Genomic DNA, 12,679 nt, shown 5'->3' on the forward strand with positions numbered 1-12,679 from the left:
ATAGAGAACTTTCGGGATAGCATTTGAAATGTAAATAAAGAAAATAATAATTTAAAAAAAAGAAGTAAGGGCTTGTACATGCTAGGGAAGCACTTGTCTGCCTAAACTACATCTTAGCCAGGATGGTTTTGACATTATTAGATAACAATACAATTTAGGTTTTCCCTGCCTTAGGAAACATTATAAAATGAAAGAGTCAAAGTCACAATAACCAAGAATGCACACAAAGATATCTAGGTCTCTTCAAATTTCAACCACCAACAATGTCAAAATTATACTTTATTAAAATTAATCTATGTAGCAAATCCTGTAATACGGTAGAAAGAGTTGTATCACCTTGTCCTGTGTAAAGAATAAGTTACAATATACAAAAAATTTTTTACATGAAATCCAAACATATAGCTGAGTTACATTAAAAACAAAACGAAACAAAACAAATACCAGGAAGCAGTCCATTAACAGACTTCTTAGGTATGATATATGTTTTATCATTTGCTTGGCTTGCTGGTTGGTGTTTTAATTAGGGTTCCTACTGCTGTGGTGAACACCATGACCAAAGCAACATGGGAGAAAGGGGTTAGAGGTTTACTTCCATATCACGTTCTTTATCAAAGGGAGTCAGGACAGGAGCTCTAAAAAGGGAGGAACCTGGAGAAAGGAGCTGATGCAGAGGCCACAGGTAGGTCCTGCTTACTGGTTGGCTCCTCGTGATTTGCACCTCCTTCCTTTTCTTGAAACTCAGAACCACATAGCCAAGATGGCACCACTCAAACATGATCTTATTCACGTATCTTTCCCTTAATAGAACTATAACTTATAGAATATTGCCATAAAAAGTCTTTCCAACAGTTAGTTTTGTTTTTGTAATTTTATAATTAATTATAAAATTATCAGAATTTTGTAAAACAGCCAGGATGACAGAATCCAGAGATAGGATGTAGGGATATGAGAATGGAATGAGTCATTACTTAATATTATCTCTATAATCCTAGTAGTTTATATTGCTAATAAATATATGTTTAGTAAGTTTTAAAAATTATCTGAATAACTAATGCAGGTTCATTTTTAGGTTTTTAATTGAAATGAATTCCATCACTGCCTCATTTCTTTCCTCCAGAACCTCCCAGTTATCTTTCCTCAAACACTCTTACACTCCTCACTATCTAGTTGACTGTCTCTTCATTATATGTGTTATATATATATATATATATATATATATATATATATATATATATGAGCTCTCTTATTTCTTGGTCAGTCCATTTTTGTTATTTGTATCTATATGACTTCAAGACAGATCACTATGAATTGAACAACAGCAAGGGAATTCCTCCATAAGAGATGCTAATTCTCTTTCTAACAACAGTCATTAAGGTCCTGAAGTTCTCCATCTGAGGTACAACTCTGAAAAAAATTCCCTCTTTTATATTAATATGCCTATATATAGGTATTGCTTATATCTTGTTTATACAGTCAATTCCAAGAGAGATTATCATAGCAAAATTCTTGTATCTAGGCTCTTAAAATATTTCTACTTTATTTTCTGGGATGTTCCCTGGCCATAAATGTACAAGAAGTGATGCAGATGTATCCACCTAGGCTGAGCTTCTGATGAATGGCTAATCTCTCCAAAGTGTCCAGCTGAGGTTTATATGGGAAGAAGAGCTTCATTGATGATGGGTGGTAACTACTCTACTCCATTATCTGAGAATTTGGGGTTAGGGATCACAGAAGAGAGAACAGATCGTGTTTGAATTTCTGGGAATGGGTTTCCTCACTCACTAAAATGCTTTCAAGGTCTACTCATTTACCTTCAAATTCCATTATTTTACTTTTATTTACAGTTGAGTAGTTTCAACATTATGTGTGTTATCAAATCTTCCATCTGAGTTCATCTGTTGAAGACTGTTTAGGTTTTTATTTTTCGACAAATTGCTATTATCAATAGGGTAACTATGAACATCACTGAGCAAGTACTTGTTCTTTAAGGGGGCATGGATTCCTAAGCACATTTTACACATGCTGAAAGATGGTCAAAATCAACTACAAAAGGAATTGGTAGTGAGAAAAACCATTTATCTTTTATTTACAACCACTGATTTCATCATTTCTCTTCCTCCCCATGCAAGTAAATGAGCAGCCATGCCACTGTCTGGAAATCTGTTTATCAAAATTTCCCAGATAGTTTTACCTATGCTTGTCTCCAAATAGGACTCTATGTCATTTTACTGAATGAAAATGCCTGCTTCTTTTCAGCAGCATCTGGAATCAAACTTAACAAGATAGTGGTTGTCTGCACTAGAATTATATTTCTGGCTTAAATTTCTATTGTTGACTTTATTATTTGATAAACATTTGCCAAAATTGTACATTGACAGAATTTTCATGGACATACTTTTCCTAGAATAATCACTGTGTCCTGAGGGCTGTGTCCATCTCACTTGACTCTGTACAAGTTTCTAGAAAGAGCAATCTTTTCCATTTGAGCAAAAATATTGAAAGATGTAGCCCTAGATAAGTGACAGCCAGCATGGAAAATTATGGTTTTGATTCAAACACTTGGATACTCTAATCTCAAAGACTACCTATAAATGTACAAGTCAGGGGCCATTACCTCACCAAACCAAGTGACTTACCTTAGTGGCTCAGTTAACACCAAAGTGAGATCTTTACATAGTGTGTCATGTTATTAACATATTATGCCAAAATAAATCAGTAATAAAGAACAATCAAATGTCAAGGACATTAGTAGGTTTCTATTGAAATATTTTCTTGATTTCTTCTACCTTAAATGTTGTCAACTTGCTCAAATTTCAACAACAGTTCTCAGAGAGTAATCAGAGTCGAGTTCTAGAATAAGGCAGTGAGAACAAGCGAAGCAAACCACTCTGAATCTGTTTGGTCTTAATGCTGAAGATGACAGGGTTCATAAAAGGGGGGAAAAGGAAGCAGATATAGCTCATTGTAATATGAACAATATGAGGAATATTCCTTCCAAACCTGTGAATAAATGTCAAACCAACCACAGTGACATAGAAGACCAGGATGCAACAGATGTGGGAGACACATGTGTTGAGAGCTTTAGCCCTCTCATCTGTGGAAGCAATGCCCATGACAGTCTTGAGAATCAAAATGTAGGAAAAACAAATAATCAAAAAATCCAAAAGTCCCATGCAAAATACAACCACAACAGGATAGAGACGATTGAATGTGATGTCAGCACAGGCTAGCTTGATGATATCTTGGTGTAGACAGAAAGCATGGGAGAGTACATGGGAGCGACAATAGGGAAACCAATGCAGGCGAATGATAATTGGCATGATTGACAGACCAGCCCTCATCACTACACCTATGCCAATCTTTATTACCCTAGTATCAGTAAGGATGGTGGTATACCTTAATGGGTTGCGAATGGCAATGAAACGGTCATAGGCCATGGCAAGCAAGACCCCCGACTCCACAATAGAGAGAGTGTGGATAAAGTAGGCTTGAGAGAAGCAGGCTCCATGGCCAATCTCCCTGTGATTTAACCATAGTACATTCAGCACTGTGGGCATGGTAGTCAGTGTTACTCCAAGATCCGTAGCTGCCAACATACCTAAGAAATAATACATGGGCTCATGGAGGTTATGATCATCCTTAATGAGGAAAAGAAGGATGCCGTTGCCAAGCAATATGGAGATATAAGTCATCAGTAAAGGGAGGGAGATCAGGTGATTGGCTTTCTCCAGACCTGGAAAGCCTGTGAGCAGGAATGGGTAGGTTGAGGTGTTGAGCCAAATTACAGGCATTGCAGGTACAAAATTCCCGTCAGATAAAATGATAGGAAACAGTTCCTTAGGGTTTGCCTCGTGAAGATGCTACCTGCTGTGGGGATGTTCAAAAGTGGTTTTTTCAACAACATGGTAATTTACTCATTCCTGGGACTTTCTAGATATGAAAAAAATATGAATTATTTAAAGATTACTATAAGAGTACTGAACTGTACATTAGAGACAAACTATGTATGAAGAATAGATCGACATCAGATGTCCTCAAACTGTGAGTTGTGACCCCTGTGGAGTTACATGACATTCTCACAAAAGTCCCATATCAGATATCTGCATATCATATATTTATATTATGATACATGGCAGTAGCAAAATTACAGTTATGAAGTAGCAACAAAAATAATTTTCTGGTTGGGAGTTCACCACAAGAGAAACTGTATTAACATGTCATAGCATTAGGGAGGTTGAGAAGGATTGATGTAAATGAAGTCTTTGTAAATCCAATACTCCAAATAAAACAAGGCATTCTGACAGTATTGGTGCCTAAAAAGTTTTTTCATGGCATCATTCGTCTTTACTTAGGGTGCTGAGAATTGACCTAATGATTTCCCAGAATAAATACGACCTAGAAACTCAGAAAGCATCTAAGCATTCTTTGAGAATTAAGTATGGACAACTAACTGCAAAATAATATGACCATATAAACAAATAAATAAAAGACAGTTAAGTGTAGACATTGATAAATGCACTGAATCTTTAAGAATTATTTAGTTGATGAAATTCTAGAGGTTAGAGGAGACCACAAGATGACAGAAAACTGACTTTTATGTGTGTCATCACTTTTACATTTAACAAAAATCTCTTTTTGAGCTGAACACTGCTCTAGTATACTCTAGCTTCTCATAAGCTCTTTCCCTCAAATTATAATGTTATCATATATTTTAATAACATATTTCATTATATATCTCATAATGTATATGCAGTTATAAAAGAAGATGATCACTTTGAAGGCATATGAAGCTATATGGCTGTGATATAACTACTTAAAGAAGCACAAATGGAAAATGGCTAGACATGCTCATATTAATATACTTATTGTTTGAAAACTTTATAATGCATGTTGGTTTCATTTTAAAAGCTATGGCATTAGATGGTATTTAATTATAGTGAGAAGTCTTTGAGACTCAGAATTCTAAGGTACCACTGGATACATACAGGCAGTTGTATTTTATCACTCAGAGAAATATGGCCATATTCTTTTGTTTGGTGTGGAATATTCATTCTACTGTATCTTAGTGTACTTTCAGATATTACTCACATGATCCACTTTCATTGGGAGAATGTGTCTCCAAGATCTCTGGACTTCACTCTTCAATATTTGGGTGCCGTCTCACAGCTGTGGCTTTCTAATGGTATTGAAGCTGAGAAGCCACTTAGGATCTGTGGTTGTCGTTTACAGAGGGCGTTAATGATTTCTGTCTTCATCTTGCTTTTAATACTAAGTGTAAAAATAAATTAAGCTTGCTAAAAGAAATGACTTCCTTATTTTGTACATTTTATTACAAAAATTACAGACATCTGCATTATTCATTCTGAAAGTTTTCAAGTGATCCCATTTTCTTATGAAGCCAGTACAAAAAAAAGAATGAAATAGTACAGGAAGGCTTGGATTTAAGCAAACATAGCACACTGGATTTCAATTGAGCATCAGAAGAAGTGTCTAGCTAGTAAGGAAAGGTGAGTCAGAAATCATGACATATCTGAAGATTACATTGATCCTGGCATTAGGAAAGTAGGGGAAGGCAATTTTTTAACATGTCAGAAAGGTAGACACAGATAATTTTAGAGAAGAAAATGACAGGGTTAGAAATCTAAAGGTTTGAAAATTAAAAGTTCAGACAGGAACTCAAAGGGAAAAAGAAAAACACAATTCATCTCAATGGCCCCTGTTTTGTTCTCCCATTCTTCTTCGCACATGCCTTTGTGTTGATTTTGCTATTATTATTATTATTATTATTATTATTATTATTATCTTTATTATTATTATTGCTATTATTATTGAAAATTTTATAATGTATCCAATGAAATATACATTCTTAATTATTCCCAGCAACTTCCTTCATACCATGGCAAAAAAACCCTTGCCCCAACTTGATGTCTTCTTTGAATATAGGTATCATAGAGACAATCCCTCAAGAAGCAAAGGTGGAGGCGTGTAGGAGAGTCTTTATGACCCACAACCATCACCCACGGATTCTTGGCTGAGAAATCTTTTTCTCTTACTGAAAAGTCAGATCCCTGGTTCCTATTTTCCCTAGTCCTGGTACCTGTGAAACCTCAAAGAGTAAGCACATTGCATTCCCCCACTAACCTGAAAAGAGACTCTTCATTCCTTAATGACATTGTCATGAACTTCAGATATTTAGCTTTGTGAAGAATTTGGTCATCATACATTTTTCATCAGGCACTGCACAAAAGCCTGGCTGGTATGAGCATTTATTTCAGAAGTGTCTCCTCAAGGATCAATCGTAATTTAAATCACTCATTGCCCCTCCTTTTTTGTTGTCTTTCCTTTCTTTCCTATCTGTCCCTTTCCTTCCATGTTTCCTCCCTTGTGTGCTCTGACCCTTGGGATTGTGGGATTTTTTTTTTATCAGCAGTTCCAAATTTTCTGTCTATATCAGGGTTTTGACTTGAGCCTATTGACAGAATTATAAGTTAACTCTATTAAGATATGGAAATCAAACACACTGGTTAGGTGTCTGGACTGCAATTGTTTAAGGGAAAGTATATGTTCTATTGTCTTTTAGAACTCTCAGTCATCCCTGTAAAATGGGAAATATGTATAAATTGGAGAACAAGTGAATGGTTTTGTTGAATCAGGAGTCCTAACATAATAATACATTAACCAGTGTTTGTATTAATGCTAATCAAACAAATGAACACATTCATAAAAGATCGTTCATTCTTTCATATGGATAGGAATACCAATCAAGATACTGAACTTTCTACCCACAACTATTTCTGCCTATGACATGCCCGGATAAGGATATGGTAATTAATGTTTAATGTTTTAAGTACTTTGTATATTTTGGATCTCAATCCTCTATCAGGCAAAACTGATAAAGGTTTTACCTGGCAAAACTTTATAGCTGGCAAATTTTTTTTCCTCCTGTAAGCTCGCTTTTCACTTGAATGAAAGTATCCTTTGCTTTATCTAAGTTTTTTAGTTGTGTAAGGCCACATTTCTCAATTGTTAGTTTTTGCATGAGGCAGTTTAGTTTCAGTGCATTTATTAAGGCAAATGGGACATTGAACATTTTGTTATAAAATGGGCTTTGAGAAAGGTTCTGAACACACAGGAGAGCTAGCTAGCTTCTCTGGTTATATAGGTTAGATAAACTAAAGACATTTTCTATCAAGTTTTAATATGAACTTCCAGTGAGTTCATTGGGTATAACTAATCCCATCATGGGTCAGGATTGGTATTGGAGCTCAGAGCACAGATGATCCTGGATCTCCAGTCCCAATTTTAGCCACTACTCTGTGCTTTTCTAATAGATATAAAGATTCAATTCAATACAGATGTAGAGATAACTCATTTTCTAACTTTTTATTGTGGTTTTTCTTTAATTGAAAATAGGTGGTTTTTTTTTTTCTTTTGATTTTTCGAATAGGGTTTTTTTTTCTCACGTAATATGTCTTGATAACTCTAGCCACTTCCTCTCCTCCTCCCCATTACTTTGCATCTTCCCTCCCATCCAAATACACCCCCTCTCTGTCTCTCATTAGAAATCAATCAGGTTTCTAAAGAAAAATAATTTTAATAATAAGTAAGAAAAAATAAAATCTAACACATTAGAATGGGGAAAAAAAACCTGAAGGCAAAGAGTCTGAAGAAAAGCTTACTACATCAATCTCAGTGTGCAGACCTGAAGCAAGTGGTTTGCTTTCATATTTATTCAGAGATACAGTGTTAAGGATATAAGTACACAATAAACAATGTATTCTACCAACTAGGGAGAAATTTTGCTCTTATGTCATTCAAATTTTTAACATATTTTTATTGAAAATCATAATGATAAGTAAAATAACAATGAGTACATAAAAGGAAATGGAGTTTTAAAATATAAAAAAAACACACAATATTTAAAAATAACTTCTTTAGTATTGTTGAGCAGAAAGTTTCTTACAAGTAAAGTGATCTGGTCAACTAGTTTACACATATATGGTGCTTCACAATGTCAAACCCACAGGATAGAAATGAGGTACCTGGTTGTCAGGGGCTTGAGATCATTAGAGTTAATGAAGCAAAATCACCAGCTAAGAGGCTTAGACAATGGTAGAATATGCTAAATTTTCATTTTGGTAGTTAATACAGGACTCAAAGTGTCTTTCAAAGTTCGCCACAGCATAAATTCCATCTAACAAGGATGAATCACAGTTGTTGCTTGTGCTTTGATAATCATACTATCAATTAGCAATTACGCTGAGCACATATATGTTAATAACATCCTAATAAAAGTAATAAACATAGACTTTTGTGGGTTTTATTTTTTATTAACCATACATTTTATTTAATTAATGTGAATTTTATTGTTTGCATGAGAATGTTTTCTTACATCTCTAAAACTGTGCCTCGTACATGGATGGTGCCCATGGAGTTCAGGGGATACCACTGAATACGCTGGAACTGGAATGAAAACATGTGAGGCATTGTGTCAGTGCTAGGAAACAACCTAGGTCAACTGCAAGTGCAGCAACTGCCTTCTACTTTGAAGCCATCTCTCTGTTCGCCTTACTCTTTACATTTTGCATTGGCCACCTGTCCATTTAAAAATTCTGTTAAACAAGGACAATGGAAAGGAGGAAAGAATCATAGTTTACCTGATAATGATACAAATAATATATGCAAAACTCATAAAATATTTTATAACATTGGACATTTTATGACACCTCTAGCACATAGAAATCCAATTATACAAAACAAAATAGCATCTACATGAAAACCACAATAGAGATAATATACTAGAGGCATATAAACATTTAATTATTGTATATAACAGAACTTGGAGGGAGATGTTGTTAAGAACATATAAATATTCCTAATGAAGTATAATAAAGGTATTATTTAATAGATAAATATAATAAAGGTATTTATCTAAGTACACTCAAATTTTAAATGAAATAAGACAGATATAAATTAAAGTTAAAATTTTTCAAGTCACCAAACTATTTATAGTCGTTATTATGTCACTATTACATATTGGTAAAGCTGGTATCACAAATGTCTACTATGTCCTACTCTATCATTTAGTATGATTTATGCAGAGGCTTCTGTTTCCACCTTCATTACTATTCATGTGATAGAATAAGGTAGATATTTCACTGAAGATATGCCAACAGCAAGATATCTATTGAGTTTATTTTATTGTGTTTTGAATTATTAAAAAGGACTTATGTCTAGCTATTCAGAGCCTCCTATAAATCCAATTCAGATTCTAAAGACTCTGGTATCAGGAGGCACCTTTATTATATGAGCCTATCCTATCATTTACATATACAAAATTAAAAATAAAATAAGTCACTTTTATAAATAGCCCAACCTCTTCACCATACTCACATATTATAATGTCATTTGGATAAGCCATGAATGAGAGATAATGTGTACAAACTTAATATGTTGACAAGAGTAAGAAGTATCAAAAAATATAATTCAGTAATTTCATAAATGGATATATCCATAAAAATTACTTTTCTCCTAATAGGAAGAATAGGAGGAAATGCATCCTATATCCACTGATCATAATATGGAAAAGATTGTCCAGTAGTTGAAACTCATCCACTCATATATTTGTTAGCACATTATACACTCATAATCTGATATATTATGAATTTTATATGAGTCAATGTCAATTATTCATGATGGATGTGGTAAAAAAAAGTAGAAGAGATTATTTGTAAAATGTAAATTGTCAATAAAAGATGAATTAAATAGTAAAGTTTCAGTTCCTCGAAGTCATCTTCTGAGAGTGTACTTCTTTACTTTTAAATATAATCACTGTGGACATGAGGACTTAGGCTCCATTAAAGGAAAACAGTCTCTGGATTCTCACACGGATCTGCTGAGTCTTGATACTGTATATAATAGGGTTCATCAAGGGTGGGAAAAGGATGTAAATGTTGCCCATGAGGACCTGAACCAGAGGAGAGAGATGTTTCCCAAAGCGGTGAACCATGGTCAGACCAATGATGGGGATGTAGAAAACCAAAACAGCAGAGATGTGAGATACACATGTTTGCAAAGACTTGATTCTCTCCTCCCTGGATGCAATGGACAGAACTGTGTGCAGGATCATCACATAGGAGGCAAGAATGAGCACTGCATCCAGCAACAGGGTGCAAATCNCCAGAGACAGAGCATAGAAANTGTTAAAGCGGATATCTGAACAAGCCATTCGAATCAAGTCTTGGTGCAGGCAGAAAGAGTGGGAGAGGAAATGAGGCCGGCAGTAATTTAAGAACTTCAGGCNGATAATAACTGGAGGAATGAGCATAGAACTCCTACATAAGATGGCCACTCCGATTTTCAGGATTCTGTCATTGGTTAGGATGGAGGAATAGCGTAGAGGGTTGCAAATGGCAATGTAGCGGTCAAAGGACATGGCAAGGAGGACGGAGGACTCCATGAAGGACAGACCATGAATGAAGTAAGACTGTGCAATGCAGGCATCAAGGCTGATCTCTTGAAGGAAGCCCCAAAGAATTCCCAGCACCGTGTGTACAGTAGACAGCCCCATGCACAGGTCCGTGAGGGCTAACATGGCCAGGAAATAGAACATGGGCTGGTGCAGGCTTGACTCTGTTCGGATCACATGAAGTATCATGCAGTTTCCCAGGAACACCATTACATAGATGGTTGAGAAAGGAATGGCAAACAAAATGTAGTAGACTTCTAAGCCAGGAAATCCAGTGAGAACAAATCTAGAGGTACTTAAGTTTGACATTAAGAAAACTGACATTGGTAGAAAGTACAAAATATTTCTGGAGGGTTATTGTGCATTACACATGCTATCTATATTCTACTTTCTAATAATATGCATCTGTTTGAAAAAAAATATCAGTTTCCATAAACAGTGAAACTTAGACCTGTTCCTTGGTTTTGTATCATCCAAGAAACCTGTGTGGACTTATACATAAACTCTTCAGACCTAGTATTATAAGAGCAGGAAAGCGGGGAGTTTTATGTCAAAACAATAATGTCTATGGGCTCAGGGGATGTAGATTGTCTACTGCACTTCTGAGAGTCAGTCCTAGAGGACATGAATGCTTGGTCACAGTGATGTCATTGTTGGCACACTCCTCAGAAGAATGTGAAACACATGGGCAATTTTCCTCATTGGTATTATAGAGGGACTTTTCACTGCCTTCGAGTCTTGAATGATCCCTTTGGAAATAGAAAAGCTGAAATAACACATCTGTTTTAGAATATGAACTACTATTGAAAAAGAAAGCAATCTTAGTTGAATCTGTAATTTTTGATGAGCATTGTGGTGCTTAGCCTTTATCTAAATTATTCATTTATATAAATTATACTTTGTAGTTTTCTCAATCTACATATCTTTTACCAAATCACATTATTGTTATTTTTATGCCCTCATTTGCAGCATAAAAAAATCCACAAGAACTTTAAATTGGGTGGTTCAGAAGAGGTATAGTATTTTTTCTCATTTGTTGTGCTGTCCATTTTGAATAAATTGGGCATTCGAGAATGTGGTACATGTTGGATGGTGCAACAATATAAAGAAAGCAAATTTGGGCATTGCATCTTATACATCTATGTCCCTTACTGTTCTCTGAGAACTTCCTACTTAGTACATAGTTAAAGAAACATCATTCCTGTCCAATCTGTCACTAACATGACTACCTAAATAAGAGTTGGAAAAACAATCACAAAAATAGACACTGGAAATGTCCATAGGGAAAGTCACAGACCACTGACTGCTGAGAGCAGGAGAAATAGTCCTTCCCAGAGAGGAATGTACTGCTGGCTAGTTAATACCAAATGGTCAGACTAAAATATGAATACAAGGTATGTTACATATACTAAGGAAGTTGTACTTATATCAATATATAAATGAACAATAATTAATGTAAAAGAGGCCATGAAATTAAAAAAGAAGAAGAAAGGTGTTTTGAGAGAGTTTAGTGGGAGAAAAGGATGGGGAAATGATGTAATTATATTATAATCTCAAAAATGAAAGATATAAACTTAAAAAGAAAACATAAGAATGTGGAATGATTATTCTAAGAGTTTTTTTCAATTAACACTAATAAATTAACACAACTACATCATATTTTAAAGTTGTTAGAAATCCCAAAATTAAAAATATCTATAGTGTTCAGTAGACAGGAAGTCTCCCCACTTGCTGAGGGATTTTACTATGAGAGTAATCTATGTTAATTCTTGCTTAGGCTTTGGTTTAAATATCACACATAATTTCCTTGCTTTTACATCAGATGAGTAGTTGAAATAGCAAATGTATCTCTATGTGAATATATATTTTCTGTACTTATAACTGCTATATTTATGATTATAAAAGATATTCACTTTAAGAAAATTAGCCTCTACAGTGGAAAAAATTAAAAATCAGATTTAATGCATATAATTCAGTTTTAAAAGAAAGTATATAAAGTCTTGAAAGGAAGACAGGGCAGAATATAATTCAGACAATTTCATTTTTACCAAGAGCTATAGGTCGGTTCCCAGCAGTAACAAGATGAAACTGAAGACTAGAATATTTTCTCAAAGCTTTGTTTCAAAGCAGTAAGTTGATTGTAATCTCTCTCTTTCTCTCTCTCTCTCTCTCTCTCTCTCTCTCTCTCTCTCTCTCTCTCTCTCTCTCTCT

At 34.8% G+C, this 12,679-nt stretch overlaps 2 protein-coding genes across 2 annotated transcripts; both read right to left on the reverse strand.

Annotated features, from left to right (window-relative positions):
• Nucleotides 1–2,792: 2,792 nt before the first annotated feature.
• LOC110335021 (olfactory receptor 51B6-like) lies at nucleotides 2,793–3,855 on the reverse strand. Its single transcript, XM_021217106.1, has one exon. The coding sequence runs from the start codon at nucleotides 3,789–3,791 to the stop codon at nucleotides 2,838–2,840; it is 954 nt and encodes a 317-aa protein (XP_021072765.1). The 5' UTR covers nucleotides 3,792–3,855; the 3' UTR covers nucleotides 2,793–2,837.
• Nucleotides 3,856–9,847: 5,992 nt separating this feature from the next.
• LOC110321060 (olfactory receptor 51V1-like) lies at nucleotides 9,848–10,792 on the reverse strand. Its single transcript, XM_021197194.1, has one exon. The coding sequence runs from the start codon at nucleotides 10,790–10,792 to the stop codon at nucleotides 9,848–9,850; it is 945 nt and encodes a 314-aa protein (XP_021052853.1).
• Between the last annotated feature and the right edge of the window lie 1,887 nt (nucleotides 10,793–12,679).

The sequence above is a fragment of the Mus pahari genome, chromosome 1, assembly GCF_900095145.1.
Source record: "Mus pahari chromosome 1, PAHARI_EIJ_v1.1, whole genome shotgun sequence".
Taxonomy (NCBI): domain Eukaryota; kingdom Metazoa; phylum Chordata; class Mammalia; order Rodentia; family Muridae; genus Mus; species Mus pahari.

Excerpts from the sequence above, each read along its gene's own strand:
- LOC110335021 (XM_021217106.1), bottom strand. The coding sequence starts at position 3,791 with ATGCCTGTAATTTGGCTCAACACCTCAACCTACCCATTCCTGCTCACA.